The sequence below is a fragment of the Camellia sinensis genome, chromosome 1, assembly GCF_055761805.1.
Source record: "Camellia sinensis isolate YWXY chromosome 1, ASM5576180v1, whole genome shotgun sequence".
Taxonomy (NCBI): Eukaryota; Viridiplantae; Streptophyta; class Magnoliopsida; order Ericales; family Theaceae; genus Camellia; species Camellia sinensis.
Window position 1 is genome coordinate 45419933 of NC_138961.1, and position 27403 is coordinate 45447335.

At 38.1% G+C, this 27403-nt stretch overlaps 2 protein-coding genes across 2 annotated transcripts; both read right to left on the reverse strand.

The window, feature by feature from the left end:
* Window positions 1-9847: 9847 nt before the first annotated feature.
* Window positions 9848-15572, reverse strand: LOC114287344 (uncharacterized). The gene is made up of 6 exons (XM_028230668.2): window positions 14877-15572; window positions 12728-12856; window positions 12515-12635; window positions 12334-12415; window positions 10423-10576; window positions 9848-10332 (listed from the first exon to the last, which is right to left on the reverse strand). The coding sequence occupies exons 1-6, from the start codon at window positions 15207-15209 to the stop codon at window positions 10198-10200; spliced, it is 954 nt and encodes a 317-aa protein (XP_028086469.2). The 5' UTR covers window positions 15210-15572; the 3' UTR covers window positions 9848-10197.
* A 4816-nt stretch (window positions 15573-20388) lies between these two features.
* LOC114287343 (uncharacterized) lies at window positions 20389-25821 on the reverse strand. Its single transcript, XM_028230666.2, has 7 exons — window positions 25205-25821; window positions 23822-24620; window positions 23263-23542; window positions 22639-22746; window positions 22196-22474; window positions 21830-21973; window positions 20389-20836 (listed from the first exon to the last, which is right to left on the reverse strand). Exons 1-7 carry the CDS (start codon window positions 25449-25451, stop codon window positions 20660-20662), a joined length of 2034 nt encoding a protein of 677 aa, XP_028086467.2. The 5' UTR covers window positions 25452-25821; the 3' UTR covers window positions 20389-20659.
* Between the last annotated feature and the right edge of the window lie 1582 nt (window positions 25822-27403).

Sequence of the window (27403 nt, forward strand, 5' to 3'; positions counted from 1 at the left end):
GTGGTGTCCGCCTCGAATACCTATCCCACCCCTCCATTTCCTCCGACCAGCATGAAATGCAATTCCTCCAAAATGAGCCCATCTCTTGGGCGTCGGACATCGTTCTATTTCTGACAACGGGGGAACTTCCAGACGACCAACAGCAAGCTGCCAAAGTCAAGGCCTAGTCGCCCAATTACATCCTCGTCAGCGGCATTCTGTACAAACGTGGTTTCTTACGCCCTTATCTGCGGTGCCTCAATCCGACTGAAACAACTTATGTGATGCAAGAAATTCATGAGGGTATCTGCTGCAATCACTCGGGCGGCAGGTCCCTGGCCCACAAGATACTTCGCACTGGATATTTCTAGCCTACTCTCAACCAAGATGCAGCTGACTTCGTGCTCAAATGTGATAAGTGTCAGCGTTTCGCCAGTATCCCCCGTGCCCCTCCTACTGAATTGATCACACTTTGCAGCCCCTACCATTTGCCAAGTGGGGGATTGACCTAGTTGGCCCCTTACCCACCTGCCGAGGCCAGACCAAATTTGCCATTGTCGTCATTGATTATTTTACTAAGTGGGTAGAGGCAGAACCCCTTGCCACCATTACCGAGCGGAACACAACCAAGTTCATCTGGTAGTCGATCGTTTGCAGATTTGGCATTCCCCATGCCATTATTTCCGACAACGGCAAACAATTCGACAATGCCAAGTACAGGAAGTTCTGTGCGGACCTCCAAATTCAACCATGTTTTTCTTCCCCCGGACATCCCCAAGCCAATGGCCAAGTTGAGGTCACCAACCGTTCTCTTCTGAAGATCATCAAAACCAAGCTAGAAGCTGCCAAGGGACTTTGGGCCGAGGAACTACCAAATGTACTTTGGGTTTACCGAAGTACAGCACGGACTCCCACTGGGGAAACTCCTTTTCGTTTAACATACGGCGCTGAGGCAATTATTCCGGTAGAAGTCGGTCTACCTACCCCTAGAGTTTCACATCCAGATCCAACACTAACGGAAGAGCTCCGTCGGGCAGACCTGGACCTAATTGAAGAACTCAGAGAAACCACTGCTGTCAGACTGACCTCATACCAACAGAAAATGAGAACATACTACAACCGCAAAGTCCAACTAAGGGAGTTCGCTGTAGGAGACCTTGTCTTGAGAGAAGCAACCCTTGCCACCAAAAATCCGACCGAGGGCAAACTGGCACCCAAATGGGAGGGACCTTACATTGTAAAGGCCCGACCGCGTCCGGGCACTTACCGACTTCAAGATATGGAAGGTCGAGATCTCCCCCACCCTTGGAACACTGAACACCTGAAGCACTACTTTCAATAAGTCCCTACTGTTGTATTGTTCAGTTGTTGAATTTTCTTTTTGTTTTGTTACATAATGTAAACTTGTATCGACTGAATTACACTGATCATGACAACAATTCTATACCTTGGCTATTTATGTGTTGTCTCAATAACATTCTCATTTGCAGCACTTATTACAAGTCTCAGCCAGACTGACCGTCAAAAGCCTCAGCCAGACTGAGCATCAAAAGCCTCAGCCAGACTGAGCACGAAAAAGCCTCAGCCAGACTGAGCATCCCAAGCTTCAGTAAGACTGAGCACCAAAAGCCTCAGCCAAACTAAGCACCAAAAAGCCTCAGCCAGACTGAGCATCAAAAGCCTCAGCCAAACCGAGCGTATTTCAAATGTGGACTTGAGCATCAAAAGCCTCAGCCAAACTGAGCATTCAAGGCTTCAGCAAGACTGAGCACAAGAGCCTCAGCCAGTCTGAGCATCAAAAACCTCGGCTCGACCGAGCACTAAGAACCTCGTCCAGACCGAGCAGTAAGAGCCTCTGCCAGACCGACCAAGAGGCACTCGGCCTACCTAACAAGTCTTAGCCAGACCGAGCGCCATAGCCCCAGGGTCAGACACAGGTTATTTTCTCCTCAATCAAACCCTCACAAGTTAGCTCTCTCCTCCTCACAAACCACGTCTCCCTCCATGAACCACCAACTTACTTGAGCAATGTGGCAAACACACACTTGTAATTTTACTACATTTTACAAGTTTAACTTTACTCTGCATTGAGTTTTGATCACAAGTTTAACTTTACTCTGCATTGAGTTTTTATCACAAGTTTAACTTTGCTCTGCATTGAGTTTTCTATCACAAGTTTAACTTTACGCTGCATTGAGTTTTTATTACAAGTCCAATTTCGCTCTGCCTTAAGGAGTCTACCCAGTCCTTATTACAATTTCAATCCCACTCTATCTTGAGGAATTCCTAAATGCAACTTTTATCACAAGTTCACCACAAGTTTTTATCACATGTTTTCATCCATTTCAGACGCACAAGCAAAAACAGTGAAATGCACAACACAACTAAAATTTTATTTATCTACAACTTTATACAAAAGTTCATTACAGCAATTCAAAAAAAAAAAAAAAAAAAAAAAAAAAACAACAACAAAAACAATGTCGATGCACAGTCTCCTTCTCCTTCCTCCCCAATTACTCCTCCTCACTGGAGAGGAGGTCTTCTTCTTCAATGCCCTCATCCAGGGGGGTTTGGGCCACATCGTCGTCGCCAATTGTCATACTACTGAGGTCTAAGTCTGGGAGCAGCTCTTCAGCTCTATGTTTGAACGTCTTCCAGCCACTGTCCCAGTACTCAGCCATTTCGTGCTTATAAAAGTCTGACTACTGGAAGCTCTCAATAACTTCTGCTTCAGTTCTGCCTCCAGCAATTGTCCTCGATGGGCCCGCCCCCCCAGATTCTTGCCTAGTCAGGCTGCTCGCGACCGCGGCATCAACCGCCATTTGAAATTCGGCTGACCCTTTGAATTGCCCCACTGCTGCGACGCACACATTGGGATAAGCCGCCCTTTCAGAGGCTACCTTCGCCCTCTCTTCGTCCAGCTCTTTTTGCAGGGTCGCCCTTTCCGACGCAGCCTTTTCCTTTTTCGCCTCCAATTCCTTCTTCAGGCTCTCCTTCTTCGCCGTCGCCTGCGCTCTCTCTGTTTTTAACTCCTTCTGAAGCCTCCCCATCTCCTCTACTGCCTTGGCGCGCTCACCCTCCAGTTCCTTCTGGAGATCGCACACTTTGCCATCGGCCTCATCTTTTTACCTAACCAGCTCTTCATTACTGCTCATGGCCTCTTCATGTCGCTCGACCGCGACGGCGCAGGCTCTTTGGGCCTCCTCCAACTTCTTCTGCTCGCCAGCAAGTTGGAACTCGAGCGACACAACCTGGCGGCGTGTGCTCTCCAGCTCCACCTCAACCGCCTGCAGATTAGCATGGGTAGCTTTCCAACTCGCCCTCTCCCTCTCCAACTTCCCAAGCTGGGCCTTGGCCTTATCTGCCTTGAGTTTGGCAGCCCCCGCTTTCCTCAACAGAGCCCTTGCTAAGGTGGTTACCTCTATTTGGACGGAGCATAACCCCCTCAGCAGTTCAGCCTCGTTGAATCTGGACGCCGAGCGCAGGGCTGCCTCTTCTACGATCCCTACTAGGCGGTCTGCCCCTACCCTAGCTGGGCCTTCTTCTCCCTCCAGCCACCCAGCCACCGCGCGAGCGTGGTAGATCGCTATGGTCAGACCAACTCCCCCTCATTGGGGTGTAGGGCCCCCCTGGGGCTACTCTTCTCTTCTTGAGCCAGGGCCGCTTGCCCTATCTTCTCCTTGCCCTTCAGGGACGGCCCTCGCAACCCCCGCGGTGATCGCCGCCACCACTGGCACCACCTCCATGCCCTCTGAAGCAACATCCACCGCTTCTGGGCCACCTACCCTTCCTGGGGGTCCCCTCCACTTCTCCCCCCTCAGCCCCCTTGGCAGCACTGGTTTCCTTCACACTTGTCTCCCTCTTCCTCTTCTGGGTAGGCACCTCTTCACTCCGCCTCACCCTTTTCTTCTTCTTCCTCACGCCTAACGCCTCCATATCCTTCAAAGACCTCTCCTTCAAAGGGTCTGTTGGGGACGGCCGTGGCACAAAATCGCCTAAGTTTTTCTCTCCCAAGGGTTTGGGGCGAGGCCGAATCCTCTCCCTCGCAACCGGTTTTGGTGGTCGGTCGGCCTGGGACGCTTTGAATTTTTGGGCTTTAGCTAAGATGGCCTGATCCTCCGCTTCCTAAGCCCTTCTCCTCGCCTCCAACTCCGCTCGGTCGAGGTCCCCACTACTTGGCTTTGGACCTAACCCTGCCTCAAATAATGCAGACGGCTAAACGAGCTCGTCCCATTTGGCCCCTTCTTTCTCCCTCCACTCCTTCACCCTCTTCACCCTCCCCTCCGCGGCTGCTCCCAGTTTCGATTCGATAGACCTGATGGGTACTTTCCAAATGGTGCGCACTCCAAGCCCCCCATTGGCAGACACGTAGAACCATCATGGTCGCCACTCCTTGATCGACGACGGCAGCCCCGCTACTAGCCCTCTCCCCACTGCTGCTTGCAGAGTGACCCACGTCTCTTGCTGCCCCGAGGCCTTATAATATGCAAAGAATTCGTCTACTGACATAGCCTCCCCTCCATTCACTTTCGGCCACGCACTTGCGCAGGCTAGCAGGATCTTCTATGCATTGGGCATTAGTTGCCCCGATTCTACCTCTAGACGGTTGAGCACATCCACCACCACTTGCGGCAGTGGCAACCTCAGTCTACCCTTCAGAGCTTCCTCATAAAGGGAAAACTCTCCTGGCCTGGTGTCAGACGGCCTTTCCGTTGATGTTGGCAGCAATAACTCCACTTCCCCAGGGATTTGGTATTTTTCGCGGATAGCCTCCAATTCTGCCGCAGTAATCGTGGATTTGTCAGCCTTCGTGTGCCTATGATCTGGTTCCGCCTGGCTGATTGGCTTTGGAATTGCTGTCATGGTGGAACCGTGGAATCGAACCACCGACTCCCCCACCCTCTCTGTCCTATACTACGCCGCTAGCTCCACAGCATCATCATCTCTAAGCGGGTCCACCCTAACAATCGCATTTCCTTCTTGGGCCATTTCTGTGGTATGTTTGCGAATCGCTTCGGCAGCAGGTACAAGGAAATCGAAAAAGTGTTGCAGAGGTGTATTGTGAGTAACAAAGGAATTCACACTTGGAATATTTTGATTTTTCGTAAACAAGTAGGTGAATCGAATAATGACAAAAGCCCACGATTTGCCCATATTCCAAGGATTCCAATTAATTTTCGCCAGTTTGAAAACTTTTCAAAATCATCCGCCAAAACTGTCTCTTCAACACCCATAATGACTTATCGTTTCATTTATGATCCAATGCCTAATCTTCCCCCCTACGGGATGTTGTCACGTGTACGTCCACAATCCCCTGTCTCCTCCCCTTACCTTGTCTTTTCCACTTCAACTCACCACGTGACACGTCGCGTCTCGAGCCCCACGCCCCTCCACCTCACCCTTCATGGTCGGCCCTCCCTGCTACCGACCATACCACTCGGCCAACACCGCAGTCGGCCCTCCTCCCGCTCGGCCAACACCGTGGTCAGCCTCCCTCGCGGTCAGCCCTCCCGCTTGGCCAAACGCCGCGGTCGGTCCTCCTTGCGGTCAGCCCTCCCGCTCGGCTAACACCGCGGTCAGCCCCCCTCGCGGTCAGCCCTCCCGCTCAGCCAAAAGCCGCGGTCGACCCTCCTCGTGGTCAGCCCTCCCACTCGGCCAACACCGCGGTCGGCCCTCCTCGTGGTCAGCCCTCCCACTCGGCCAACACCGCGGTCGGCCCCCCTTGCGGTCAACCCTCCTGCTCGGCCAAACGTCGTGGTCAGCCCCCCTCCCAATCACCCCTCCCGCTCGGCCAAACGCCGCGATCGGCCCTCCTCGTGGTCAGCCCTTCCACTCGGCCAACACCGCGGTCGGCCCTCCTTGCGGTCAGCCCTCCCGTTCGGCCAAACGCCGCGGTCGGCCCTTCTCACAGTCAGCCCTCCCGCTCGGCCAACCACCGCGGTCGACCCTCCTCGCTGTCGACTATCCCACTCGGCCAACCATGCGGTCGGTCCTTTTCGTGATTGGCCCTTCCACTCGGTCGCCCTGCGCAGTCGGACCACCTCCCAGTCGGTTCACCCCCCTCGATCACCCCTTCCGGTCGACCTCCATCCTGCCAATCCCTAACACACTCATCTACATCATTAATATTCCCTTCGTTGGACTAAAGCTGCACTCGGGACTGGGGGACTACTGACATGTATAAGCCCATAAAGGCCACGAATCACCTATGGACAACCCAAGCCCATCACTTGGAGCCCAGTGCATAACCCAGCTAGTGAGGTCCAGGACAGTTGGAGTCCAACATGGCATAAAGAGTCAATGACGTTCAGACGCACGGCAAGAGAAGGACGAGCCACATCAGCAGACAAAGATCTGCAAAGTTATTGCCACTGCACATCACCATTAATGCAGTCCATCACAGCATTTATTACGACAACACCTCTCCGCCGGAACAGGACCCCCTTACCCTGAGCAAGGTAAGCTATAGCATAGGCTTTCGGCGAGGAGAGCAGGTCGGAACGGACAGCGAAATGATTGCCAAAGGATATAAGCGAACGTTGAAGACAAGAAAAATGTTAAGCTTTCAATCTCTAATCTCTCCCCATATACTCTACTTCTCTTCCTAACTTGCTCGTCGGAGGGTTCACTGGGGGACTACCCCGTTCCCCGTTGAACTTGTTTGCAGGTTATCCGGTGGGCTCGATCATTTGGGCTTGAGGAGCTTGGACCAGTTCGCTTCATTCACTGGGATAAACTGTATCAACAATATCCATTCTATAAGATTTTTTGCTATACTTTTGGATTAAGCTACTAAATAAATAATACCACATAATATTATCAAAGTATCAAATAATTATTTGTTGTGAACAATACAATAAATCTTTAGCCAAAAAACATGTTAAGAAAAAAAAAAATTATTTTGTATCTGACAACAACACACGCACAAAAAAAAAAAAAAAAAAAAATTCAATATTGAGGGGGCCACGTGACTCCCTTGGGCCTTCTCTCCCTCCTCCACTGGCAACAAGTCTAATAAAAAATTACAAACGTCATAACTGAGATATATAATATACTCCTAAAATAAAGCATGCATTATAAAATTTCCCAACAATCATACACAAACTTCCAAATAATATATATAAATATAACAAATAATTCATATAAATTGCACAAAACATGCTCATGTTGAATTTGGACCCCTTACTGATCCTGGATTACAAGCTGTTGTTATGATTAAGTTACGGAGTGGCCAACTGTTAACATGACCTGGAGGTAAACTTTTAAGGCTCAAATATCTTTTTTTTTTTCTTTTTTTTTTTAATTTTATGTAAAAGATAATGTAATTCAAAATAAATTAAAAATTGACTTTTAATTTTTAAGTCATGTTCTTAAAATGGGCCTCTGCACCCTGTCATAAGCAGCGAGATCAATTTGAAAGCCACATTGCAACATGGAGTCACATTATTATAAAAAAAAATAAATAATTTTTTTTCATCATATATAAAAAGAAAAATTGTTCTAAGCTCCTTTTCCCATTTTTTATAATGAAATAGATTTACAATATTATTATTTGATATCTAAGGTCCTCACAAATAACTTTAATCTCTCTCCCACTGCTCTTCTCTCTCTCTCTCATCGATCTCCTCAAAACCCTAGATCTTTCTCTCTCCTCCCCTGCATCTATCTCTCTCTGCTCATGATCACAACCACCATGAGAATCACCATCATCATGATCATAAGCAGCAGCAGCATGCTGATCAGCATCTCCATGGAAGCACAGTTAGATCTTCAAGAAGCTTCAACAATCATTCCATTGAAGTCCACTCAAGGAGAGATTCACATGTTCAAGGAAATCTTCACAACCATGCTCATAGTTCAGATTTTGAAGTCGATCCATCTTCTTCAAAAGATAGCACTTCTCAACAGAAAGAACTACCATCTCACAAAGAAGAAGTGCAAAAACACCACCACCACCACATTGACCACAACATGGAAGGCATCTTCTTGTATGTTTTGGCAGATACCTTGGGAAGTGTTGGCGTTGTTATTTCAACCCTCTCACTCTGCCTCTCTCTCATACATGTGCTAGTTCATCCATACTCTGTAAAAATGAATTCAGAGAAATTTGTTAGAATAAATTTATGTGATGATTGGTTTTTTGAAGATGTATTCGGGAATTTCTCTGGAAGATCCATAGAAAATTGATTAAAATAAATCCAGAGAAATTTAAATTTTCTCTGGTTTATAAATGAACTAGATAAATTTGAATTTGAACTCAGAGAAAATTGGTCAAAATGAACCCAGAGAAATTTGAATTTTCTCTGGGTTGAACTCAGAGAAATTCTTTGGAAGTCCAGAATTTCTTTGGGAAGAATTTCTCTGAATTGAAATTTCTCTAGATCAATGTTAAGGGACCTTAGACATTATGAACATATTGAATGTCCTTTATGCTATAAAATCTTAATATCAGGAACCCTAAAAAAAAAACCATTCAAATACCATAAAAGTAATCTCTATTAGAATAATAATAAAAAATTTGTTGTACAAAATAAAAAGATAACGTAAGATGATAGAATAATTATATATATATATCTTTTATACTGAGACTAAGAGACTATTTTATTTATAAAATCATATATATATATATATATATATTTTAAAAATATTATGGGAAATAAAAATTTTCACAAAAACAGAAAGACCATGACCCCTCATAATTTTCTCCTAATTCCATCCTTGATTATATATAAATTTGAGCTCATTTCATGTTTGTTTCATTAAAATCTTTGAAATTAATTTATTTTGTACACAAGTTAAATTGGAATATTACTTTTTTTAGATAAGTTCATATACATTATAAAAGTTAAATTAGAATATTAATTTTTTAGATAAGTTCATATACATTATAAAATGATATTGGGAAAACAAACTATTTAAGCTCAACTTATTATCGTCTTACTGATAAAAATAAATAAATATGATAACGGCTCAATTAAAGTTATTTATGATCTGCTCTAAAAATAAATAAACCAAACTTAAATATATTTTGAAATGAATAATGTTATATATAAATGAATTTCTCATTCGATTTTCTTATCATTAGATAAGAAAGTAGTAAGGTCAGTAAGGTCCATGCCTTCGTGGCTAGCAAGACATGTACTTTTGTGTCCAATGATACAAAAAAAAAAAAAATAAAAATAAAAAAAAAAAAAAAAAAAATTAAGAAATCTTTTTATGCACACTATTCTCTTTATAAAATTTGTTAAATTTCAAACCAAGTTGATAAAACAACCCACATTAGACTACCTAGACTTGGCTCATTTATAGTGTGAGGATGCCAAATGGGCAAAGAAATAAATTATTTAAGCTTGACTTAAAAATTTAATAAGTTTCAAAATATGTTTTAACTTGTTTACTTTTTGAGCATATCTCAAATGAGCTTTAATAAAACTGATCACAAGCCAAACTTGAGTAGCTTGATTTTTATTAATATATAAAATCAAGTCGAGATGAGTAGTAGGTTATTTAAACTTGATTTGAAAACTTAGTAAATATTAAAATACATTCAAATTTTGCTCATTTATATGACAAATTAATCTCAAACGAATTTTTAACAAGCTGAACTTTTAACAAGCTGAACGCAAGTAACTTAGATAAAGCATAATTAAGGCTGCCAATGGAAACAACTGGCAAGTAACCATATCACCTCTCAAACTATGAAGTTCGAGTCTAGAAACTTTTACTGGATAATAGATGATAGAGTTTTTACTATTTCCACTTTCACACCCAATAATGATCTATACATTTTCTAACATTTTCAAGTTGGAAACACACAGAAGCAACAAACCCTTTCTTGGTTTTACAATAGCAGATAACAAAACGAAAATAAAACAAAATGGTTACTTACTCCATCGTAGTATTGAGCAACAAGAGAAACTTGTAAACTACAAATATTTTTTTAAATCAGTTTTACAAGGTATAGAACATGCAAAAAAATCAAACACTAGCAACATAAACAGAGTTTACATAAGAATCAGAGTTTTGACAATTCTACGTACCACAAATGGGATTGTACATGTTTGATTGATGCAGCAGGGAAACCTTCGCTATGAGACTCCGTAAATTAGTGATTTCACCAATTGCTCGTGTTGTACAAAACGATGCTATACAAGGACCTGAGTTTGATGAAGAATGGTTGCCTCAGACTGAAACTTTGGTTGTGTACGATCTTACATCCTACTTTGTCCAACAAGAACAAGGGATTCCATGCCTTTGAAACCATTCGGGCATGCGGAACCTCTCGTATAGAACAGGTCTGACATCCTTTTGCTCAGCGAGGTGTCTGAGGAGAGGAAGAAGGACGTCCAGAAGCTGATTGAACCATAAGACATATTAGATTCATTCAGAGTAGTGACAAACAAATGACCAATCACCCATATAAATGGATATAATTCTTAGAACCTGTTCATCGTGTGGTTGTCCTGCAGAAAATGGGATACATGGAATGCCATTCACTGGTTGCAATAAGAAGCTGAATGGGTTGTTATCGACAATAACTGTTCTGCAGAGATCCTTTGATAGGCAACGTAGATCTTTCACATGTTCACGGTATTCACTGTGATTTACAGAGCATTTAAGTTTTTAGCAAATGCACATTCAGGAAGTCAATTCCTTCAATAATATACTCATTGGTGGAAAAATCATTTCAACAGAAATAAAAGAACTCAAACCACCCATGTTAAATTGAGTGGCCGATGTGGGTAAGTGTCTTAAGTGTCCCACTTCATCAACCCAAGTTGTCCAAAGGAACTTGGACTCAAACTAAATATTCAAGGTTCTCAGTATTATCCATTTATTTCCTAAAGTAAACTGATGCTTCTGTATAGTGTAGTAAAGCATCAAGCATGGACACTTCACTGGCCAATTATGAACCAACCACATAAAAAATATAACATAACAAGGAATTTTATTTACAATCATGTAGCAAACTTGAAATGCAAGTATGCTTGTGGGTGAGTGCTGTTCAATTAGACACGCAAGGATACTTTATCCAGGTGTGGTGTATCTGGCACGGGTAATTACATGCATTTAGAAGAGTCCTTGGTAACATGGCATACTACCACCATCCATTCATAAAAACTAATTTGTAGGAAAGACAAAAATCATATCAGAAAACCTTTTTAGCTGAAAATGTGATATCCACAAATGTAACAACAAAGTCGAAGTCTTATATTAACAAAATATTGTCATTGCAAAAGTAATCATCACTAAATGGTAATGTAGATTGATCATCTGTTCATGAGCTTTTTCACATGAGATTTTATAACACGTAATATTACAAGTTCTTCACAGGCAGCCATCATAAAATACGTGTCTTACAAAATGCACTGTCGGTCTACCTGAAAATAGTTCTTTCTCTTTCTCACGTATTAGACGTGCCCATGCTCACTAATCAACATTAATGTGCAAAATTATTGAGGTCAACTTATATTTAAAGTCACCATTCAGTATGGCAGATAGAGATGGTGAAATTCATTTTAGTTATAAAACTTTTATCGTAACATTTCATATGTCCTCCACATTTCTAACCATAGGAAGATGAGGCAGATCATTATACAACACTGAAATCCATTAAGAAGGGATCATGAAAATAACATAGGAATAACTCATTGTCGACTGCTGCAAATTATACATTGAAGCTGTAGTTTGGGATTTGGACTTGTGCAAAAAAGAACGTTATGCACAATGGAGCTGGTACGAGATCCCATCGAAACTGAATTAGCCCATTATGTTTTACTTATGATTTGCATGGGCCCATAATATTAGCCACAGGATTTACAAGAACATCACCATTATCATCAAAACTTAAAATGAATGGGAGTGTTTATTAAGAAGCTAAAACATCTTTGTAGTTAGGGAGAAATATATATATATATAAATTAAAAATTAGAAGGGAAAGTCCTTCAAGTGTATTAGATCACCAGACATTCACTAACTAGTAGGAAAACGTAATCATCCCATTTTCAGAGAGCTACTTATTAATTTTGTTTCTCAGATAGATGCGTAGAAGATAGCTGGTAGCAAAATTGACCTCCAAACTTCCAAATTACTAATACTCGTAATTCCACTGCTAAATTAAGGCACCTATTAGGTGACTGACAAGGCAACCTAAAAGAAAACAAAAAGGAAATGCGAAGAAAATATAGACACAGATCGGTGTAAATTTTGGATAAGATGCCACACATCATAGATGCAAGAACAGATGTACTTTTATTACAGGCTTTGGTTAGATTCAAAGTAAATCAAAATAGATGGGGGCAAAAATATGATAAAGCTGGAAAGAGAATGTAGTAGAAGAGCAACTGTACTTACGTGCTAATTGTTGAAGTCCGGTACAGTCTAAGAGTAAAACGATTTTCGACATCTATTCTGTCAACAAGGGGTCTAGCATAACCTGAGGACATGCAAACAAAGCAACTGCTTTTCAAGAAAATGTAAAGAAGGATTGAGGGGTTGTTCGGAAAGAAAGGGGAGATATCAGTAAAGGAGAAACCTTCAAGCCCTGCAGTAAACAACACAAGATCTGCAAATTCGCTGAGTTGTTTTAAAAATTCTTGTAGTCCTGGACGTTCAAACACTGTAACATAGTTGACTTTGGGTTTGCCTTCACATTCCTTCAAACCCAACATTGTGAATGTTAAGATGGATTCATGAATAAAATGTCTAGATAACCTATAGGATATGAAAGCAGAAATATGTAAGACACCTTGTCTGAAGATATGCATTCCAATTCAAACCATTTTAACCCAGCTTCTATAGCTTGATTACGAACAATAGCCGGCAAACTAAATGTCTCATAGGCACAAACTAGAGTCTCGTCCAAGTCAAGAACCACCTGCATACAGAGTCGCATGAGTCAGACTAGAAATCTATAAAGCAACAGGAATGTGGTAGTAGTACTTGTAGTAGAAGACATTGCCAAATTTGTACAGATAGACACATTTGAGAGCAAACGCAAACATTTGAGAGCAAGAGCTAATATTTCATTTGTCCTTGCATGCCCTCCAATTCTCAATAACTCCAAAGCACATAATCAGACCAAAAACAAAAACAAAGCAAAAAAATCAAACTAAACTGCATCCACTTTAGTTTCAGACAACGGCGGATCATGAAGGGACGCGGGAGGGGGGGTTAATATTTCATTCGTCCTTGCATGCCCTCCAATTCTCAATAACTCCAAGGCACATAATCAGACCAAAAACAAAAATAAAATCAAACTAAACTAAACTGCATCCATTTTAGTTTCAAACAACGGCGGATTATGAAGGGACGGGGGGGGGGGTGTTTAATATTTCATTCGTCCTTGCATGCCCTTCATTCGTCCTTGCATGCCCTCCAATTCTCAATAACTCCAAAGCACATAATCAGACCAAAAACAAAAATAAAAACAAAGAAAAAAAATCAAACTAAACTGCATCCACTTTAGTTTCAGACAACGGCGGATTATGAAGGGACGCGGGGAGGGGGGGGGGGCATGCTCCCTCTCAATTTTGGATTTTTTTTTTTTTGTTGTGGCATTGTATTAAAGGAAAATAATTAACAAATAGAAAAATTATACATAAATAACATTTAGAATGATCTCTTAATGGCATTTTTAAAATTATAAAAACAATGATGGTTGTTTTGATCCATGCTACATGAACTCGAGTACGGGTATCGGATGCGGATATGTATCTAGAGGTCGGATTCATCAAATCATAAATTTAAAGGTATGCGGACTCGGTAAAAAAATGTTATTTTTATATTTTTCATTAAGTATGTGAGATGAAATAGTATTATATGTAATTTATAATGTCAAAAAGACATTTATAATAATTATACAACAATATGTACATACAATAAAAATATTATATACAATTATATAAGAAATATCCGTTGAAAATTATCCAACATATATCCCATAACATTGTCTGAGTGTGGTGTATGATATGGGATATTTGATTTATTTTGAAGAAGCTGGATAATATTTTTATTTAAAAATAAAGAAATAATAACAAGCCACATTATTATGTATGAAAATTCTATAAAAAAAATCCAATCCGATGGTGATAGCACATCACTTACATATGAACATTGTTAACCCCACCATAAAGATGTGAAATTATTAAATTGTTAATTACATTTGACAAGTGGTATTCACTTACCATATATTGACAATGATGATGTGGTTAGTATATTGATTTTTCTCAAATTTTATACAAAAATTTTATTGGTATATTATTATATAATCTATCATAATAAGACACACACAACTTTTTAACATTACCGATAAAAACTAGTTACAAGCAACACATATTTCCGATTCTAATCTTTCTCATGGTTAATTGTAAAAATATATATTAAAAATTTTTGTGTTAAATATTTAAGATTTTATACTTAATATTAATTTTAAAAATTATAATATAGCCGTTGATTATGAAAAAAAAAAATTCAAATTTATCATTAATAAGTGCACCTCACTAAGTTGATGGCTTGACCACCGGTCTCAGCTCTTTAATAACTGGCAAAACAACCATAATCGTTTAAAAATTATGCAAAATACTTCTCTGAATCTCCAACTATTTTTGTTTTAACAAATTATTGACTAAAAAAAAAAAACACAAGGCTAGATGAAGGACTGGAATTCAATTGAAGCCAAACTCTTAGCCTGAGCTCTCTGTATCTAATTAAAGCTAAAAAAAATGCGCCAACCTAGAAAGCTTATTAATATACCTCCCACTTTACACACTAGAAGGTCCCAATCAAAATCAAACTCCAATACAAAACAGCTCTAATCAAATATTTAACTTGCGATTAAAAATCAGATTAATTCAAATAGAGAGAGAGAGAGAGAGAGAGAGTCAAAGGGACTATACCGTAAGCCTCTCGATCGGCCGATGATCGTCGCTGTCGTCAGTACCGACTCCTCCGCCGGTAATTCGCACCGCCGCCGAGGCCGGCGGCTCTTTCAATTCTGGCAATTCAGAGACGGGCAATGGCTTGAACGAAGGCGAATTCGAAGAGAGCAAAGAGTGGTGGTGGTGGTGGTGGTGGCCAAGGCCGAGAAAGGAGAGAATTTGAGCCATGGAAGGAGTGCCTCTGACCATCTGAACGAAGATCTGGAAGAAGAAGGCTAGCCAATTCAACAGTGTTCTCCATAGCTGTGAAGTCCTCCGCGCGTACACTTCAGCTTGAGCCAACTCGGCCATGGCGGCCGAGCGACCGACTCTACGTTACACCTGAGGTGCGCACGTCGTTAACCTGTCCTCCCCCCTCTCTCTCTCTGTATCAATCTCTACATGTCTGTATATGTGTAATTGTTTGTTGTTTTATGTGAATGTGTTGGGGAGGGAGATGAAGTCAAGGCGATGATACCTCGAAGAAGTGTAGAGAGAGAGAGAGAAAGAAGAGAGGGGAGAGAGAGAGAGAGAGGGGAGAGTGGAGAGACGCGTTAGGGGAGGCGAGTGAGGGGAGGGTAGGGTTTTGGGGAAGTCTGGAGTGGTGGTTCTGGTTGGGAGTTTGGTTTGGAAGCGCATAGTGAAAGAGTAGACCGTGTGGAAGTAGGAAAAATTATTGGGTGATCATGGAACGGGAAGTTATTGATTGGTTCAAGCAATGTTACGTGGTACTTTGTGCTTGTTTGGCATAATTGTTAAAATGAATTATACATTATAATTTATAAATTATAATTTTAATCTGAAGTTGTTAATTTGTTTGGTGTAATTGTTGGATTATAGATTTAAATTATGGAGTAGTGTAAATAAACTGTGAATTAACTTTTTCAATTAATTTTTATTTTTTATTATTCACTATTTGTCTACATTCTTCATTAAAAATAATAATAATAATAATGTATAATCTATTTGAGTCTTTTTCTATTTAAAAAAATAATAAATAAATAAATAATCTAAGAGTATAACCGTAAATTAACATGTCCATAGCATAAGTTGATAATCAAAAGTAAGGGTTGAGCAGCTTCTCAGAATCAGCTTTTTAAAATCAAAATAAGTTATTATAATCAGAAGCTATTTGAAATAAATTTAACCAAACAGTCTAAAATAACTTTTTCAAAGTTAGAACCTATAAACTGACTTAAAAAAGCCCAAACAAACACCCCTTTATATTTATTGGGATGTTTAAAAGGTTAAGATTTATGATTTTGTATTAAGTGATTAAGAAATATTAGAGATATCAAGATTTGTGATTAGTTTAGAGGGAGTGGGGACACTGCTGTGCAGCCCGCGCAGCAGTGTCTGCTGTGCAGAGATTTGGGTCCATTTTGGAGCCCATTTTAATAATCCAAACTATTCACATTTTAGAATACGGTAAATAGAACATGCCTGCAAAATATCAAGTTAATCGAATATCGTTTATCCATTCATCCATACACATTTGTATCTACAAAAATAAATACAAATGTATTTTAACTTGATTAAAATGAATACAAATGTGAGTGGATGAATAGATAAACGATATCTGATTAACTTAATTTTTTTCAAGAATGTTCTACTTGACGCATTGTAAAATGTGAACGGTTCGGATTATCAAAATTGACCCAAATCGCCGCACAGCAGACGCTATTGCGGGGGCTGCGCAGCAGTGTCCCCACTTCCTAATTTAGAACATGATTATATAATGCCTTAAGATTAACCAATAATTTTTTTATAAAACGCTATATATTTATATTTTTCATTAATTATCATATATTATATTTGTTTATATTTTTTAATAACCTTGATGATACAGTTACTACACAACGGGTCCCAAATGGAATGGGTCGAACTAATCCACGCTTCTTCAACCGGTAACTGGGTGTTCAAGCTCACTAGAGAACCTACACACAAGTTCAACAGGGGAACGGGGAGTTCCCCAGCGAACCCTCTGACGAGCAAGTTAGAGAGAGAGAGATTTAATGTAGAGATATTAATTGGAGATGGAAAACTTAACCTTCTTCTTGTCTTCAACGTTTGCTTATATTCTTTGGTCATCATTTCACTATCCCTTTCGACCTGCCATCTTGGTCGAAAATCTATACTATAGCTTACCTTATTCAGGGTAAGAGGGTGCTGTTCTGATGGAGAGGTGTTGTCGTAATAAATGCTGTGATGGGCTACATTAATGGTGATATGCAGTGGCAATAACTTTACAGATCTTTGTCTACTGATGTGGCTTGTCCTTTACCTGCTGCTGTATGTCTGAATGTCATTGACTCTTTATGCCACGTTAGATTCCAGCTGTTCTAGACTTTACCAACTAAATTATGTATTGAGCTCCAAATAATTGACTTGAATTATTCATAGTGAGTTATGACTTTTATGGACTTACCCACGTCAAACCTAATATAAAAGTATGACTTTCATGTTTTTTTATCCATCCTAGCATTCTTGAAATATTTTTTAAATATTACGTTGCCGTATTTAAGACGCACCACTAGTTACGCGCGGAAGTAGTGATCGAGTAGTTTACGAATTTACGACGAAACCGAGAATTGGGAAAAAGTATCGAAATCGAAATGGACTGTGCCAATGAGAACGAGACATTTTTTTTCCTTCTTGCAAGGGTTTTGTATTTCTGAATCCCCATGTTAATACGAAAATTATTAGGTGTCACCTCGCTATTACGGCCTCGGCTGAAAATAAGTTATTTTAATAATTTTTTATAAAAAAAATATTTTTTAAAAAATAATATAATAATTTATAATAATTTTTTAATTAAAATATATAATTATCAAATAAGATCTACGTGTCATTGATTCTAACCAATTATTAAAACTAAAGTGAATTGATTATGTTTATGTTGTATAGATTGATTCTAACCAATTATTAAAACTAATGTGAATTGATTATGCTTATGTTGTATAAATTTATGTGTTCATGATGCAAGCACTTTATATGTGTACCTTAGAGTTGTATCATAAAATATTTCATTTATAGTATAATTATTTTTTTATTATCCAATTGATTTACAATTTTTTAAAATTAGATTTGATCTATAATATAATTATTTTTCATTATCTAACTAATTTGTAATTTTTCCAGTTATTAATCATCATGCTCTCTTGTTATTTCTCCATATCCAATAAAAATCAATCAGTCAGTTTTTTCACTAATCACATTTATTCACAAAATTATTTTTATTTTTATTTTTTACGTTTTAAGTGCATTTAAAATTTTTGATTAAAATAAAAAAAAATTATTTTAAAAAAAATTCAAAAACTATATTTTAACTTAAAAATCAAATAATATTTTCAGTTGAGTAGATAGAGTGATATGAGTGATAATTCAAGGGAATAAACTTCAATTTACCCTATAGTTGAAGGAAAAAATTCAATTCAATGTATACTTTTAAAAAAATTATAAATAAGTGATAAACTTTATATATATTAATAATTAAAGTTATCCTGGTCTAAAATAAATAATTACAGTTAGATTTTTCTTGAATTACTAATAATTTTCTAGTAGTACTGTATGAAGTAATTTTCCCATAATTGAAAGACTATTTTTATTATTAAGGTTCAAATTGAAAAAAAAAAAATTAATAGGCAAGGAGGAAAAGCGTTACAATTTTTAGTTTAAAGGGATAAAATGGTAGGGTTATTTACAGAGACACTTCCTAAACTATTAAAAGTATTTTTTTGACTCTTTAAACTATTAAAACGTACAAATAGACCGCATAAACTATTGAGAAGTATTACTTTATTCCCTAAACTATAAAAAGTATACAAATAGACCATCTAAACTATTAGTATGTTTCACTTTGACCCCTTCTGTTAAAGGGTCCAATTAGTACACTTTTATAATTTAGCGGGTTTATTTGTATAGTTTTATAGTTTACGGGACAAAGTAATATTTCTCAATAGTTTAAGAGGTCAATTTGTACACTTTTATAGTTTATAAGTTAAAGTGATACTCCTCAATAATTTAGGGGGTCTTCGTGCAAATAATCCAAAATAATATGAGACAATAGTTAAATGGATAAAATGTAATTTATCCTTATTTTTTTAAACATATATTTAAGGGAATTTTTATTTTATTTTTTCATTTTATTTGAATCGGCAAAAATTAGTAATTAATTGTTAAATTAACAAATTAGGGGAGTTGGATTTTTGCCTCCTCCTTGCAAGTACTCAAGTTTTGGTCCTATTTTACTTCAAGTTTTTCGTACATACCACAAACAGTATTTTGATATAAATTTTTAAATAAAAGTCAAATATTGAGATTTAAAATTATGAATAAAAATAAGTTGTGCAAATATATATTCCGTTCAATTATTTATATGCGAACAATTATTTTATGAATAAAAATAAGCTGTGTAAATATATATTTCACTCAATTATTTGTATGCAAACAATTATTTTATATTTATAAATTTATATCTAAATATTTATTTTTATTTAAAAATTTATATTTGAACACTATTTATGATGTGCACGAGAGTTTTATGACGTGCTAGTACAATTTTCATATATTTAAAGTAGTAAAACACCAAAAAGTACTCATTCTTTTGTCTCATTAATTGTCATGATAGAGACGACAATGGTTGAAGGTGGTAGCTACGGTGGTCGAAGGAGAGCTATCAAGGGCAATAGCAATCAAACAATTTAACAATTAAAATTTAAATCGAACTCAAATAACCTTTTATAATCATAATGTCGTGATCATAATGATTAAGCAAACGAAAGGGTTTCATTTGTTGCTTTCAGCTTTAAATATTTGTACTATATAAACATTGATGTATCTGTATGATTCTGTTGATGATAATCTCAAATACATTTTCCTTTCAAACTTTTCAATAATAAATTTTTCACAATTTATTTAAATTATTATATATATATTTTTTTGGATATGGCTTCTGTCTAGTCTGATCCGGACTGGACCGTGCTGTTGGGCCCGTGGGAGCTCACCACTGATTCCGTTTTAATATTCTGAACCATTCAATGTGTAGAACTCGTCGAGTACTATATATTTATAAAAAATCACGTTGATTGGATATCGATAGCTATGTGATCAAAACAGTTTTTTGTCAACCGTTAATTTGTTCACCGTCCAATTTTTTTAATATGAAACTAATTTAATCATATAGCTATCGATATCCGATCAACGTGATTTTTTTACAGGTATATAGTACTCAACGAATTCTACATATTGAACGGTTCAGATTATTAAAACGGGACCCGTGGTGAATGCCCACGGGCCCCACAGCACGGTTCAGTCCGATCCCGGACTGGACAGAAGCCATACCCATTTTTTTTAATAAAAAAACACAACTATAAGTGGAAATTGTAAAACCTAGTGTAATGTTAAAAGCATAAGGGATGAAATAAAGACTTATAGTATTGAATTTGAAATGAACATTACATGGAAGAGCATATCACCACCAGCTTGAATATTTTCTCACCCAAAAAACTATATGTTTTCATTATATAACCAAGTGTTTAATTACATAAAGGGAACTCCATAACACATACGGAACCCGAATCATTATTTGATTTCCAATTTTCCAAGCCCTCCCAGAAAACAAAGAATTACAGTCAGAATACAATACAAAAATGTTGATAAAGAATATATATACAATACAACATGGTTACTCTGTATGTATATAAAATCAGAATTTTTGATCAGAAACTTAGATTGGTCTTGTCTTGACAGAAAACAGAAAGCTATACGTACTGATGAGAAAGCCACGGGTGCTCTAGCGCCTCCCTTGCAGTTGGACGCCTCTCGGGATTTATTTCAAGTAAGTCCGTTACGAAATTAATAAATCCAGTATCAGAGACCTGTAGGTGATTCTCCAAGGATGACTCCTCGGGAATTACGTACTCCAATTGGTTTGTTTCCTGAATAAAGATACAGATTCAAAATGAGTAAGAAAGAACTTTCCAACTTTCAAGGAGGACCAAATCTGTAAATTGTAGATTGTCAAGGATTCCTAACCCAATATAATTTTTTTGTCCAACAATTCCCAACCCAATTAGTTATCAAATGCATGATTGATACTAGTCGAGGATGGGTCAATAAGGGGAAGTGCACAAATGTCAGAATGAGAGGGGTTTGTTTCAAAGTAAGGATTTGAAACAAGTGATGAAGCATCCTAAACAGGAGAATTCAAGACTGAATCAGGTAGAAAAGAAACATATGATATGAATATACTTTAGATAGTTTGTAGTAATGAGGAATACAATCCATTATGTGAAACGTCATATACCTACTAATTGTGCTGAATGTTGACTAGGGCGTGTCATAACAGAAAAAGGGTTGTATCTTTTCGGATAGTTATGAGTGGTCTAGGTTGGGTACCAAGGCCCTCTGGGAATCACGGTAGGCAATGGAGATGGTGTGAGACCACCAGCCATATCAGTAGAGAGAGAGGGATGACAGTGGAGGATCTTGTTGTACATGGAGGGGAAGACACTAAACTGACATGAGAGGCCGGTAAAAAAGAAGAAGATTATTTTAGTTTAACGAAGTATATAACCATTGACAGAGCAAAACGGGTGAAAAAGGATTCATTTAGTCGACCCCGCTTGATTGAACACAAGGTTTGGTTTGGTTTGGGATAGTGCGGACAGATCAAAAAACACATCATCATTGCAAGACTCTTCCAATGCAACAAAATAAAAAATAACTAGACCTAGGGCTAGAATTACATCTACGTTGTCTATAAATTTCAACATTTTCAACCAGCCAAAAATCTACTACAGAACGAGCTTTGCAGCCTTTCTCATGATGCCAGAGAATATGTAATCATGTCACGTATTCAACCTGAAGAAACAGAGCCCATTTTTTTTCTAAATTTTAATTATATAGAGAGGACAATAAAGTAAGCAAACCTCATTTATCAGATAAAGATCATATTCTTCTGTAAAATACTTGTCTGTCTCCTGCCCCTTCACTAACATCTCCATATCAATTGGACCAAGCATGCCAATCATGCGAGCCAGCAACATCACAAGTGCATCATTTGGAAAAAGAACCTGGTGGGAACATAGATGATTAGAAGAACATACAAATTGAATTGCTCTGAGAGGATCTATTATGCAGATGAGAAGCTAGGTGGAACAAAACATCAGAAACAAAGGTCACAAATTTACATTCAAACTCTTTGGATATATGAAAGTCAACAAATATATATAGCAACTACTAACAATATTCCAAATTCAGTCAAATGAATAGAACAAAGCCAAACTAGGGCTTACTTCGCCAGAGCATAGCTCAGCCAAGATGCAGCCAAGAGACCAAAGGTCAATCTTCTGATCATATGGGAGGCCAAGGACGACTTCGGGAGCCCTGTAGGAACGAGATTGTACATAGAGGCACAAGTTGTCTGTCTCAAAGCAACTGCTTCCAAGATCAATAACCTTTATCTCACATCTCGTGTAACTTTTGATAAGAATATTCTCAGGCTTAAGATCACAGTGGATAACTCCCAAGTGATGCAAGTATTCCAGTGCCTCCAAACATTGCCGGGTTATGTGCTGTGAAAGGCAAATAAATAACACCCATATTAGTGTTTCATGGTAGTTGTTTTAATTTGCAATATATTCTCTAAGCGGCACAAATTGCATTTTCATTCAACAGACACATGACTCACTCAAATAAATATCAAATTCATGATGAACACTACCAAAATTGTACAAACCTGCAGCCTGCTCAATGTAAAATATGGCTCTCCACCAGATTCTCGATTATATTTGTGAAATTCATACAAGTTTGCCCGAAGAAGTTCACAAACAATGAAAAGATGCTCCTGCAAAGTTTTTAATATGGAGAAAATATCATTGGTAATAGTTAAACACTACAGTAACTAAGACAGTGGAAGACAACTACAGAACTTCCAACTAGAAATTTTTTCTTTTTGGATTAAATATGATTTGTGAAACATGACAGTAACTTCTATGTACCAATCCAAAGTCAATAATCGTCATTTACAAAGTCTAAACTCCCACAGTAGGATAACCAAAGAGCTTAAGATTTAGCTTGACTTGTGCAATTTACCAATCTCTTAGCCATAGAAATCATTTTTTTTGTGAGATATCAAATACAATACTATTCCAATTAGGTCATGGTAATGTCGGTAATGAACCCATAGTCGTTGTATACAAATCAGGAATGTTTTTTCAGATTTGTCACTGTATGAATCCATAGATTATAGAACCACATGGCTCACAGCACATCAATGTTACCTGAAGTTTCAATAATAACGGAGTAGCAGTGATAAATTGGTACATGCTGTTAATTTGTCAAAACTACAAGTCACATATACCTGATAGTAGAAGTAATCATATAGACGCAAAATGTGGCGTTCATCACCAGGATCATGCTTGTTCACAAACTTTAGAAGTTTGATTTCATCTAAGCTCTGATCAAAGAAGTCCTTATCATTTTTAATGATCTTCAAGCAAACAGCCACTTCCGTGTGCAGATCTTGTGCCTGAACAACTCTGCTGAAAGCAGCTGAACCAAGGTATTCTGTAACATAATATCTGCCAGCTATGACGCTATTAAGAACAATAGGCAGATCCTTGTTCTCTTCGAATCCAGTCCTGTGCATGGCATAACAAATGATTATAAATGTTTGATACAAATCCACTGGCAATACACAAGCTCACAATCTTAATCCAAAGAGAGAAAAACAGAAGACATAGCTGAGATAGCATCTCAGTCAAATTTATATAAGATTTTGATCTTCCCAACTCAAAGAAAGTCAATAGAGTATCAATGCACAAGGTGACAGCATCTCCCATATTGACTCCTACAAATTTTTATTTGCTTGACATCCAATACCAAGATTCAAATGCAACAAAAAGTTAAGCAGAACTAACCGGTTTTTCCTGTGGATAATTCTTAGATTGAATACTTCATGTTCTTCCTCGTTACTGTCATACGTCAGAAGCTGATCTGCAGCAACACCCTCTTCTTCATCAGCAACACCCTCTTGCAGAAGGGAATCTCCGGCCAGTTCTCTTGCATTTCCACCATCATGGTCGTCTTTTCCATTTGGTAGGAAATCTTTCTCAGTAACTGGAATATGCAACTCATTGGCAGCTTTAGACTCTTCGGCCCAGTCATTGGTGGCACTCCTCTTACATTTAAAATCATTTACATCAGCAACTTTCATATTCATAAGACTATGATCCTTAGGATCCCTATCAAAAAATCCTCCTTCCAAACAGCAATCACTAACAGGTGCTGAACCCTTTTTTGCCTTTTCAACAATTCCATCATATTTGACATTTTCATCCAAATGATGATAATCCGTGACTTGAACCCCAATGATTTCGTCCAAGGAGGAAACATTGAAAGACCAGGGCTTGTCCAAGTAATTACTCTTGTCTACAGTTTGAAATCCTTCTGACATATGAATGAGACCAAGTTGGCTGATTTGCTTCCCCGTCTCCAAAGTCATAACAAACTTGTCCTCACTTGGACAGATAATGGTGTCTGGCCTACCAAAGTGGGGAGGCACAATGTAGTCTTCGTCTTTCTCATTGTACCAGTAGAGGTCATTTTGCATATCAAAATCCTGGTAATCACAAGCAGTACCAAATTGAGATAATCTATCTGAGGAAGCTTGGGAGCTTACCCCGGTCGTAATGTGAAGTCCATATGGATTTGTGAACTCTGCAAAAGTGGAAATATAGTAGTATTCAAAAACCATAATCCCTAACCAAAGCAATTAAAACCAAAAAGAATTGCCATAGCATAGCTCGAAAAGTAATTGGTCGAATTAAAAGATGCACAATCTCAAGAACTCTCTGAATGTATAGTATTAAGAAATCGGTGTCGCAATTGTGTGAGCCATGGTTGCAAATGGCTTCAGATTCAAGTATTGAATGGAATAGTGGAAGGAAAAAAAAGAAAAAAGAAATGCAAGAATCAAGCAAATCGATCAAAATGCCAAGTTAAAAATCCAACTTAATGATGGTTTTATTCAAATTAATTACAATTATAATGCATTTTGGGAACAACAGAGAGTAGTTCTGGAACACAGTCGATACAATCAAAGACAGACTAGAACGAAAGATATTAAATTTATACACAAAAAATACATAAAAAGACATTTAATTTAAAAAAATAAATAAATGATAAAAGCAAACAAAAATTTGAAATTCATAGATAGCAAATAGAAATGAAATCTAACAAAAATTCAAAAGGTAGAAATCAATACGACGAAGCAATTTATTCAAAAGTAAAGAACTCTGTACCAGAAGAACACAAATCGGTGGTGCAAGAACAGAAGCTGACGAGTTCCTCAGAAGAATCATCTCCTCCGTCCTCCGCCTGGCGGATCGCCGGAGGGGGAGGCGGGAGCATAGGGAATATGAACTTCTCGAAATTGAAGGAGCGGAATTCGGACTTGTCAAGGAGGTCCTCCATGAGAGCCGATTCGGAGTCGGAGAAGCCATTTTTTCTGAGGAAATCTAACACGGATTCGATGCCGGAGACCGACATGCGAGAGAGAATTCAGAAGAAAAGCGAAGGCCGAAGAGTTGAAGAAGAAGAGGAAGAGGAATTCATGGGATTGGGGTGAGGTGGGATGGTCAAAAGTGGAATTTAGTTGAGGAAGAGCCTGTGCTTGCATGCCTGTATAGAGAGAGAGAAAGATAGAGAGAGAAATAGAGGTGCTTGAGTACTACTGTAAAACTGAAGCCAGGGAAAGAAAGATCTCTCACCACCAACTTCGAAAAGTTAAAGTAGCGGATTAATTGGATTTTTGGTCTTTAAAGTATGGAATTTATAGTATTATTTTGATTTTTAATGTATAAAAAAATATGTTAATTTGATTTCTAAGGGATGTGTAAAATCAAGGGATGTGTAAAATCAGAAATAAGTATATAATCGGTAAATCACATATACTTCTTTTTTATGCTGTGTTTGGGAGGATTGGAAATAGAATTATTCGAAGTGTACAATTCGTTCAATCTAAATCAATTCGTATATAAATGAGTGGTTTCACAGACATAATGCAAACGGATGCAGTTTAAAATATGACATAATTGCGGGTGCACCCGCACTTAAATTTTTACGTACAGATACAGTTTAGAATATGGTATAATTACGGGTGTGCCCGCACTTAGATTTTTTTTTTTTTTTTTAGATAAAAAAAACCTGGACTGTTGATTTCATTCATCATATCGTATATATTTTTAGCCAACACACTAGACCCTAATTTCATGATACAAAAAGAAATGTTGTAGAGAATATTGTTTAAGAACATTGTTTTTTAATGTTTTTGTTTTTGTTTGCTCGGTGAACATTGTAGGAAATTGAATCTACTTCTTTATGGAGGGAAAACTGAATTTGTTAATTAGTTTTGAAATTAAAATCAATTCTATATTATATTGAATCTAGAAATTGAAATTGAATATGGAAATTGAAAAAGTCTAATATGCAAATCGCAACCCACACTACAGGTAATTGCGGGTTGAATTTTTCTCAAATTGCATACATGCGAGCGGGTCCAAACCGATCCGCAAACCGTTCAAAACCGAATCGTGAATACCCCTAGTGTTTAGTTAAGGAATTTAGAGAGAAATTTGGAAAGAGAAAGGGAAAAGATGTGTGAAAATAGATAAAATATAAGTATATTTTATTTACATTTCACCTATCCTTTTCATTTCTTTTTCTAAATCATTTCTCAAATTCCCTAATCAAACATAGCGTTAAGGTTTGAAAAAAATTCCATAAATATCACAAGTTTATTATAATTAAAATTTTGATCCATAAAACACTTTTTTCCCCTCTCTTAAAACATTCATTAATGATATGAATAACTTTTTGAAAATCTTTGTCGAACTAGTTAGCTCGGCAAACTTGGTTTGCAAGATTGACCAAGCTCTTGGAAACCTTTGCTTGGCCGGCTAGCCCGGCAAAGTAGGTTAGCAAGATTGACTAATCTTTTGGAAAAATTTGACCGAACTGGTTAGCTGAGTCAAAGTGGGTTGGCAGGATTGACCAACTTCTTAAAAATCTTTGCAGAGCTGGTTAGTTCGGCAAAGTATGTACTTAAACTTAATTCAAATGTCAAAAGACACCAAGCATGCAAAAAGTTGTAATTTTCATTGATGCAAGATTTGGTTACAGAAGAGGGGCAAACAGCCCGATTACAAAAAAGAAAAGCAAAATCAAAAGCAAATCATATCATGGTCAAATCACAAGATCATCCAAATTGGTTGTGGCATCGGTTTCACCCCTAGCCAGGACGACATTAGCACCTTCTTCAACGGTTAGACCGGTGGCATCTTCTTCGGTGGCGATGATCGGCTGATCCTGGCTTGCGATTGTTGGCCAAACTGGAGGATCTAGCTGCCACGCTGGGCTAGTAGTTGTTAGGACTAGAATGGTGTTGGCCGCTATGCTGTCATCCTCAACTACAAACAGTTTTTGTTATGCAGTGTTAGCAT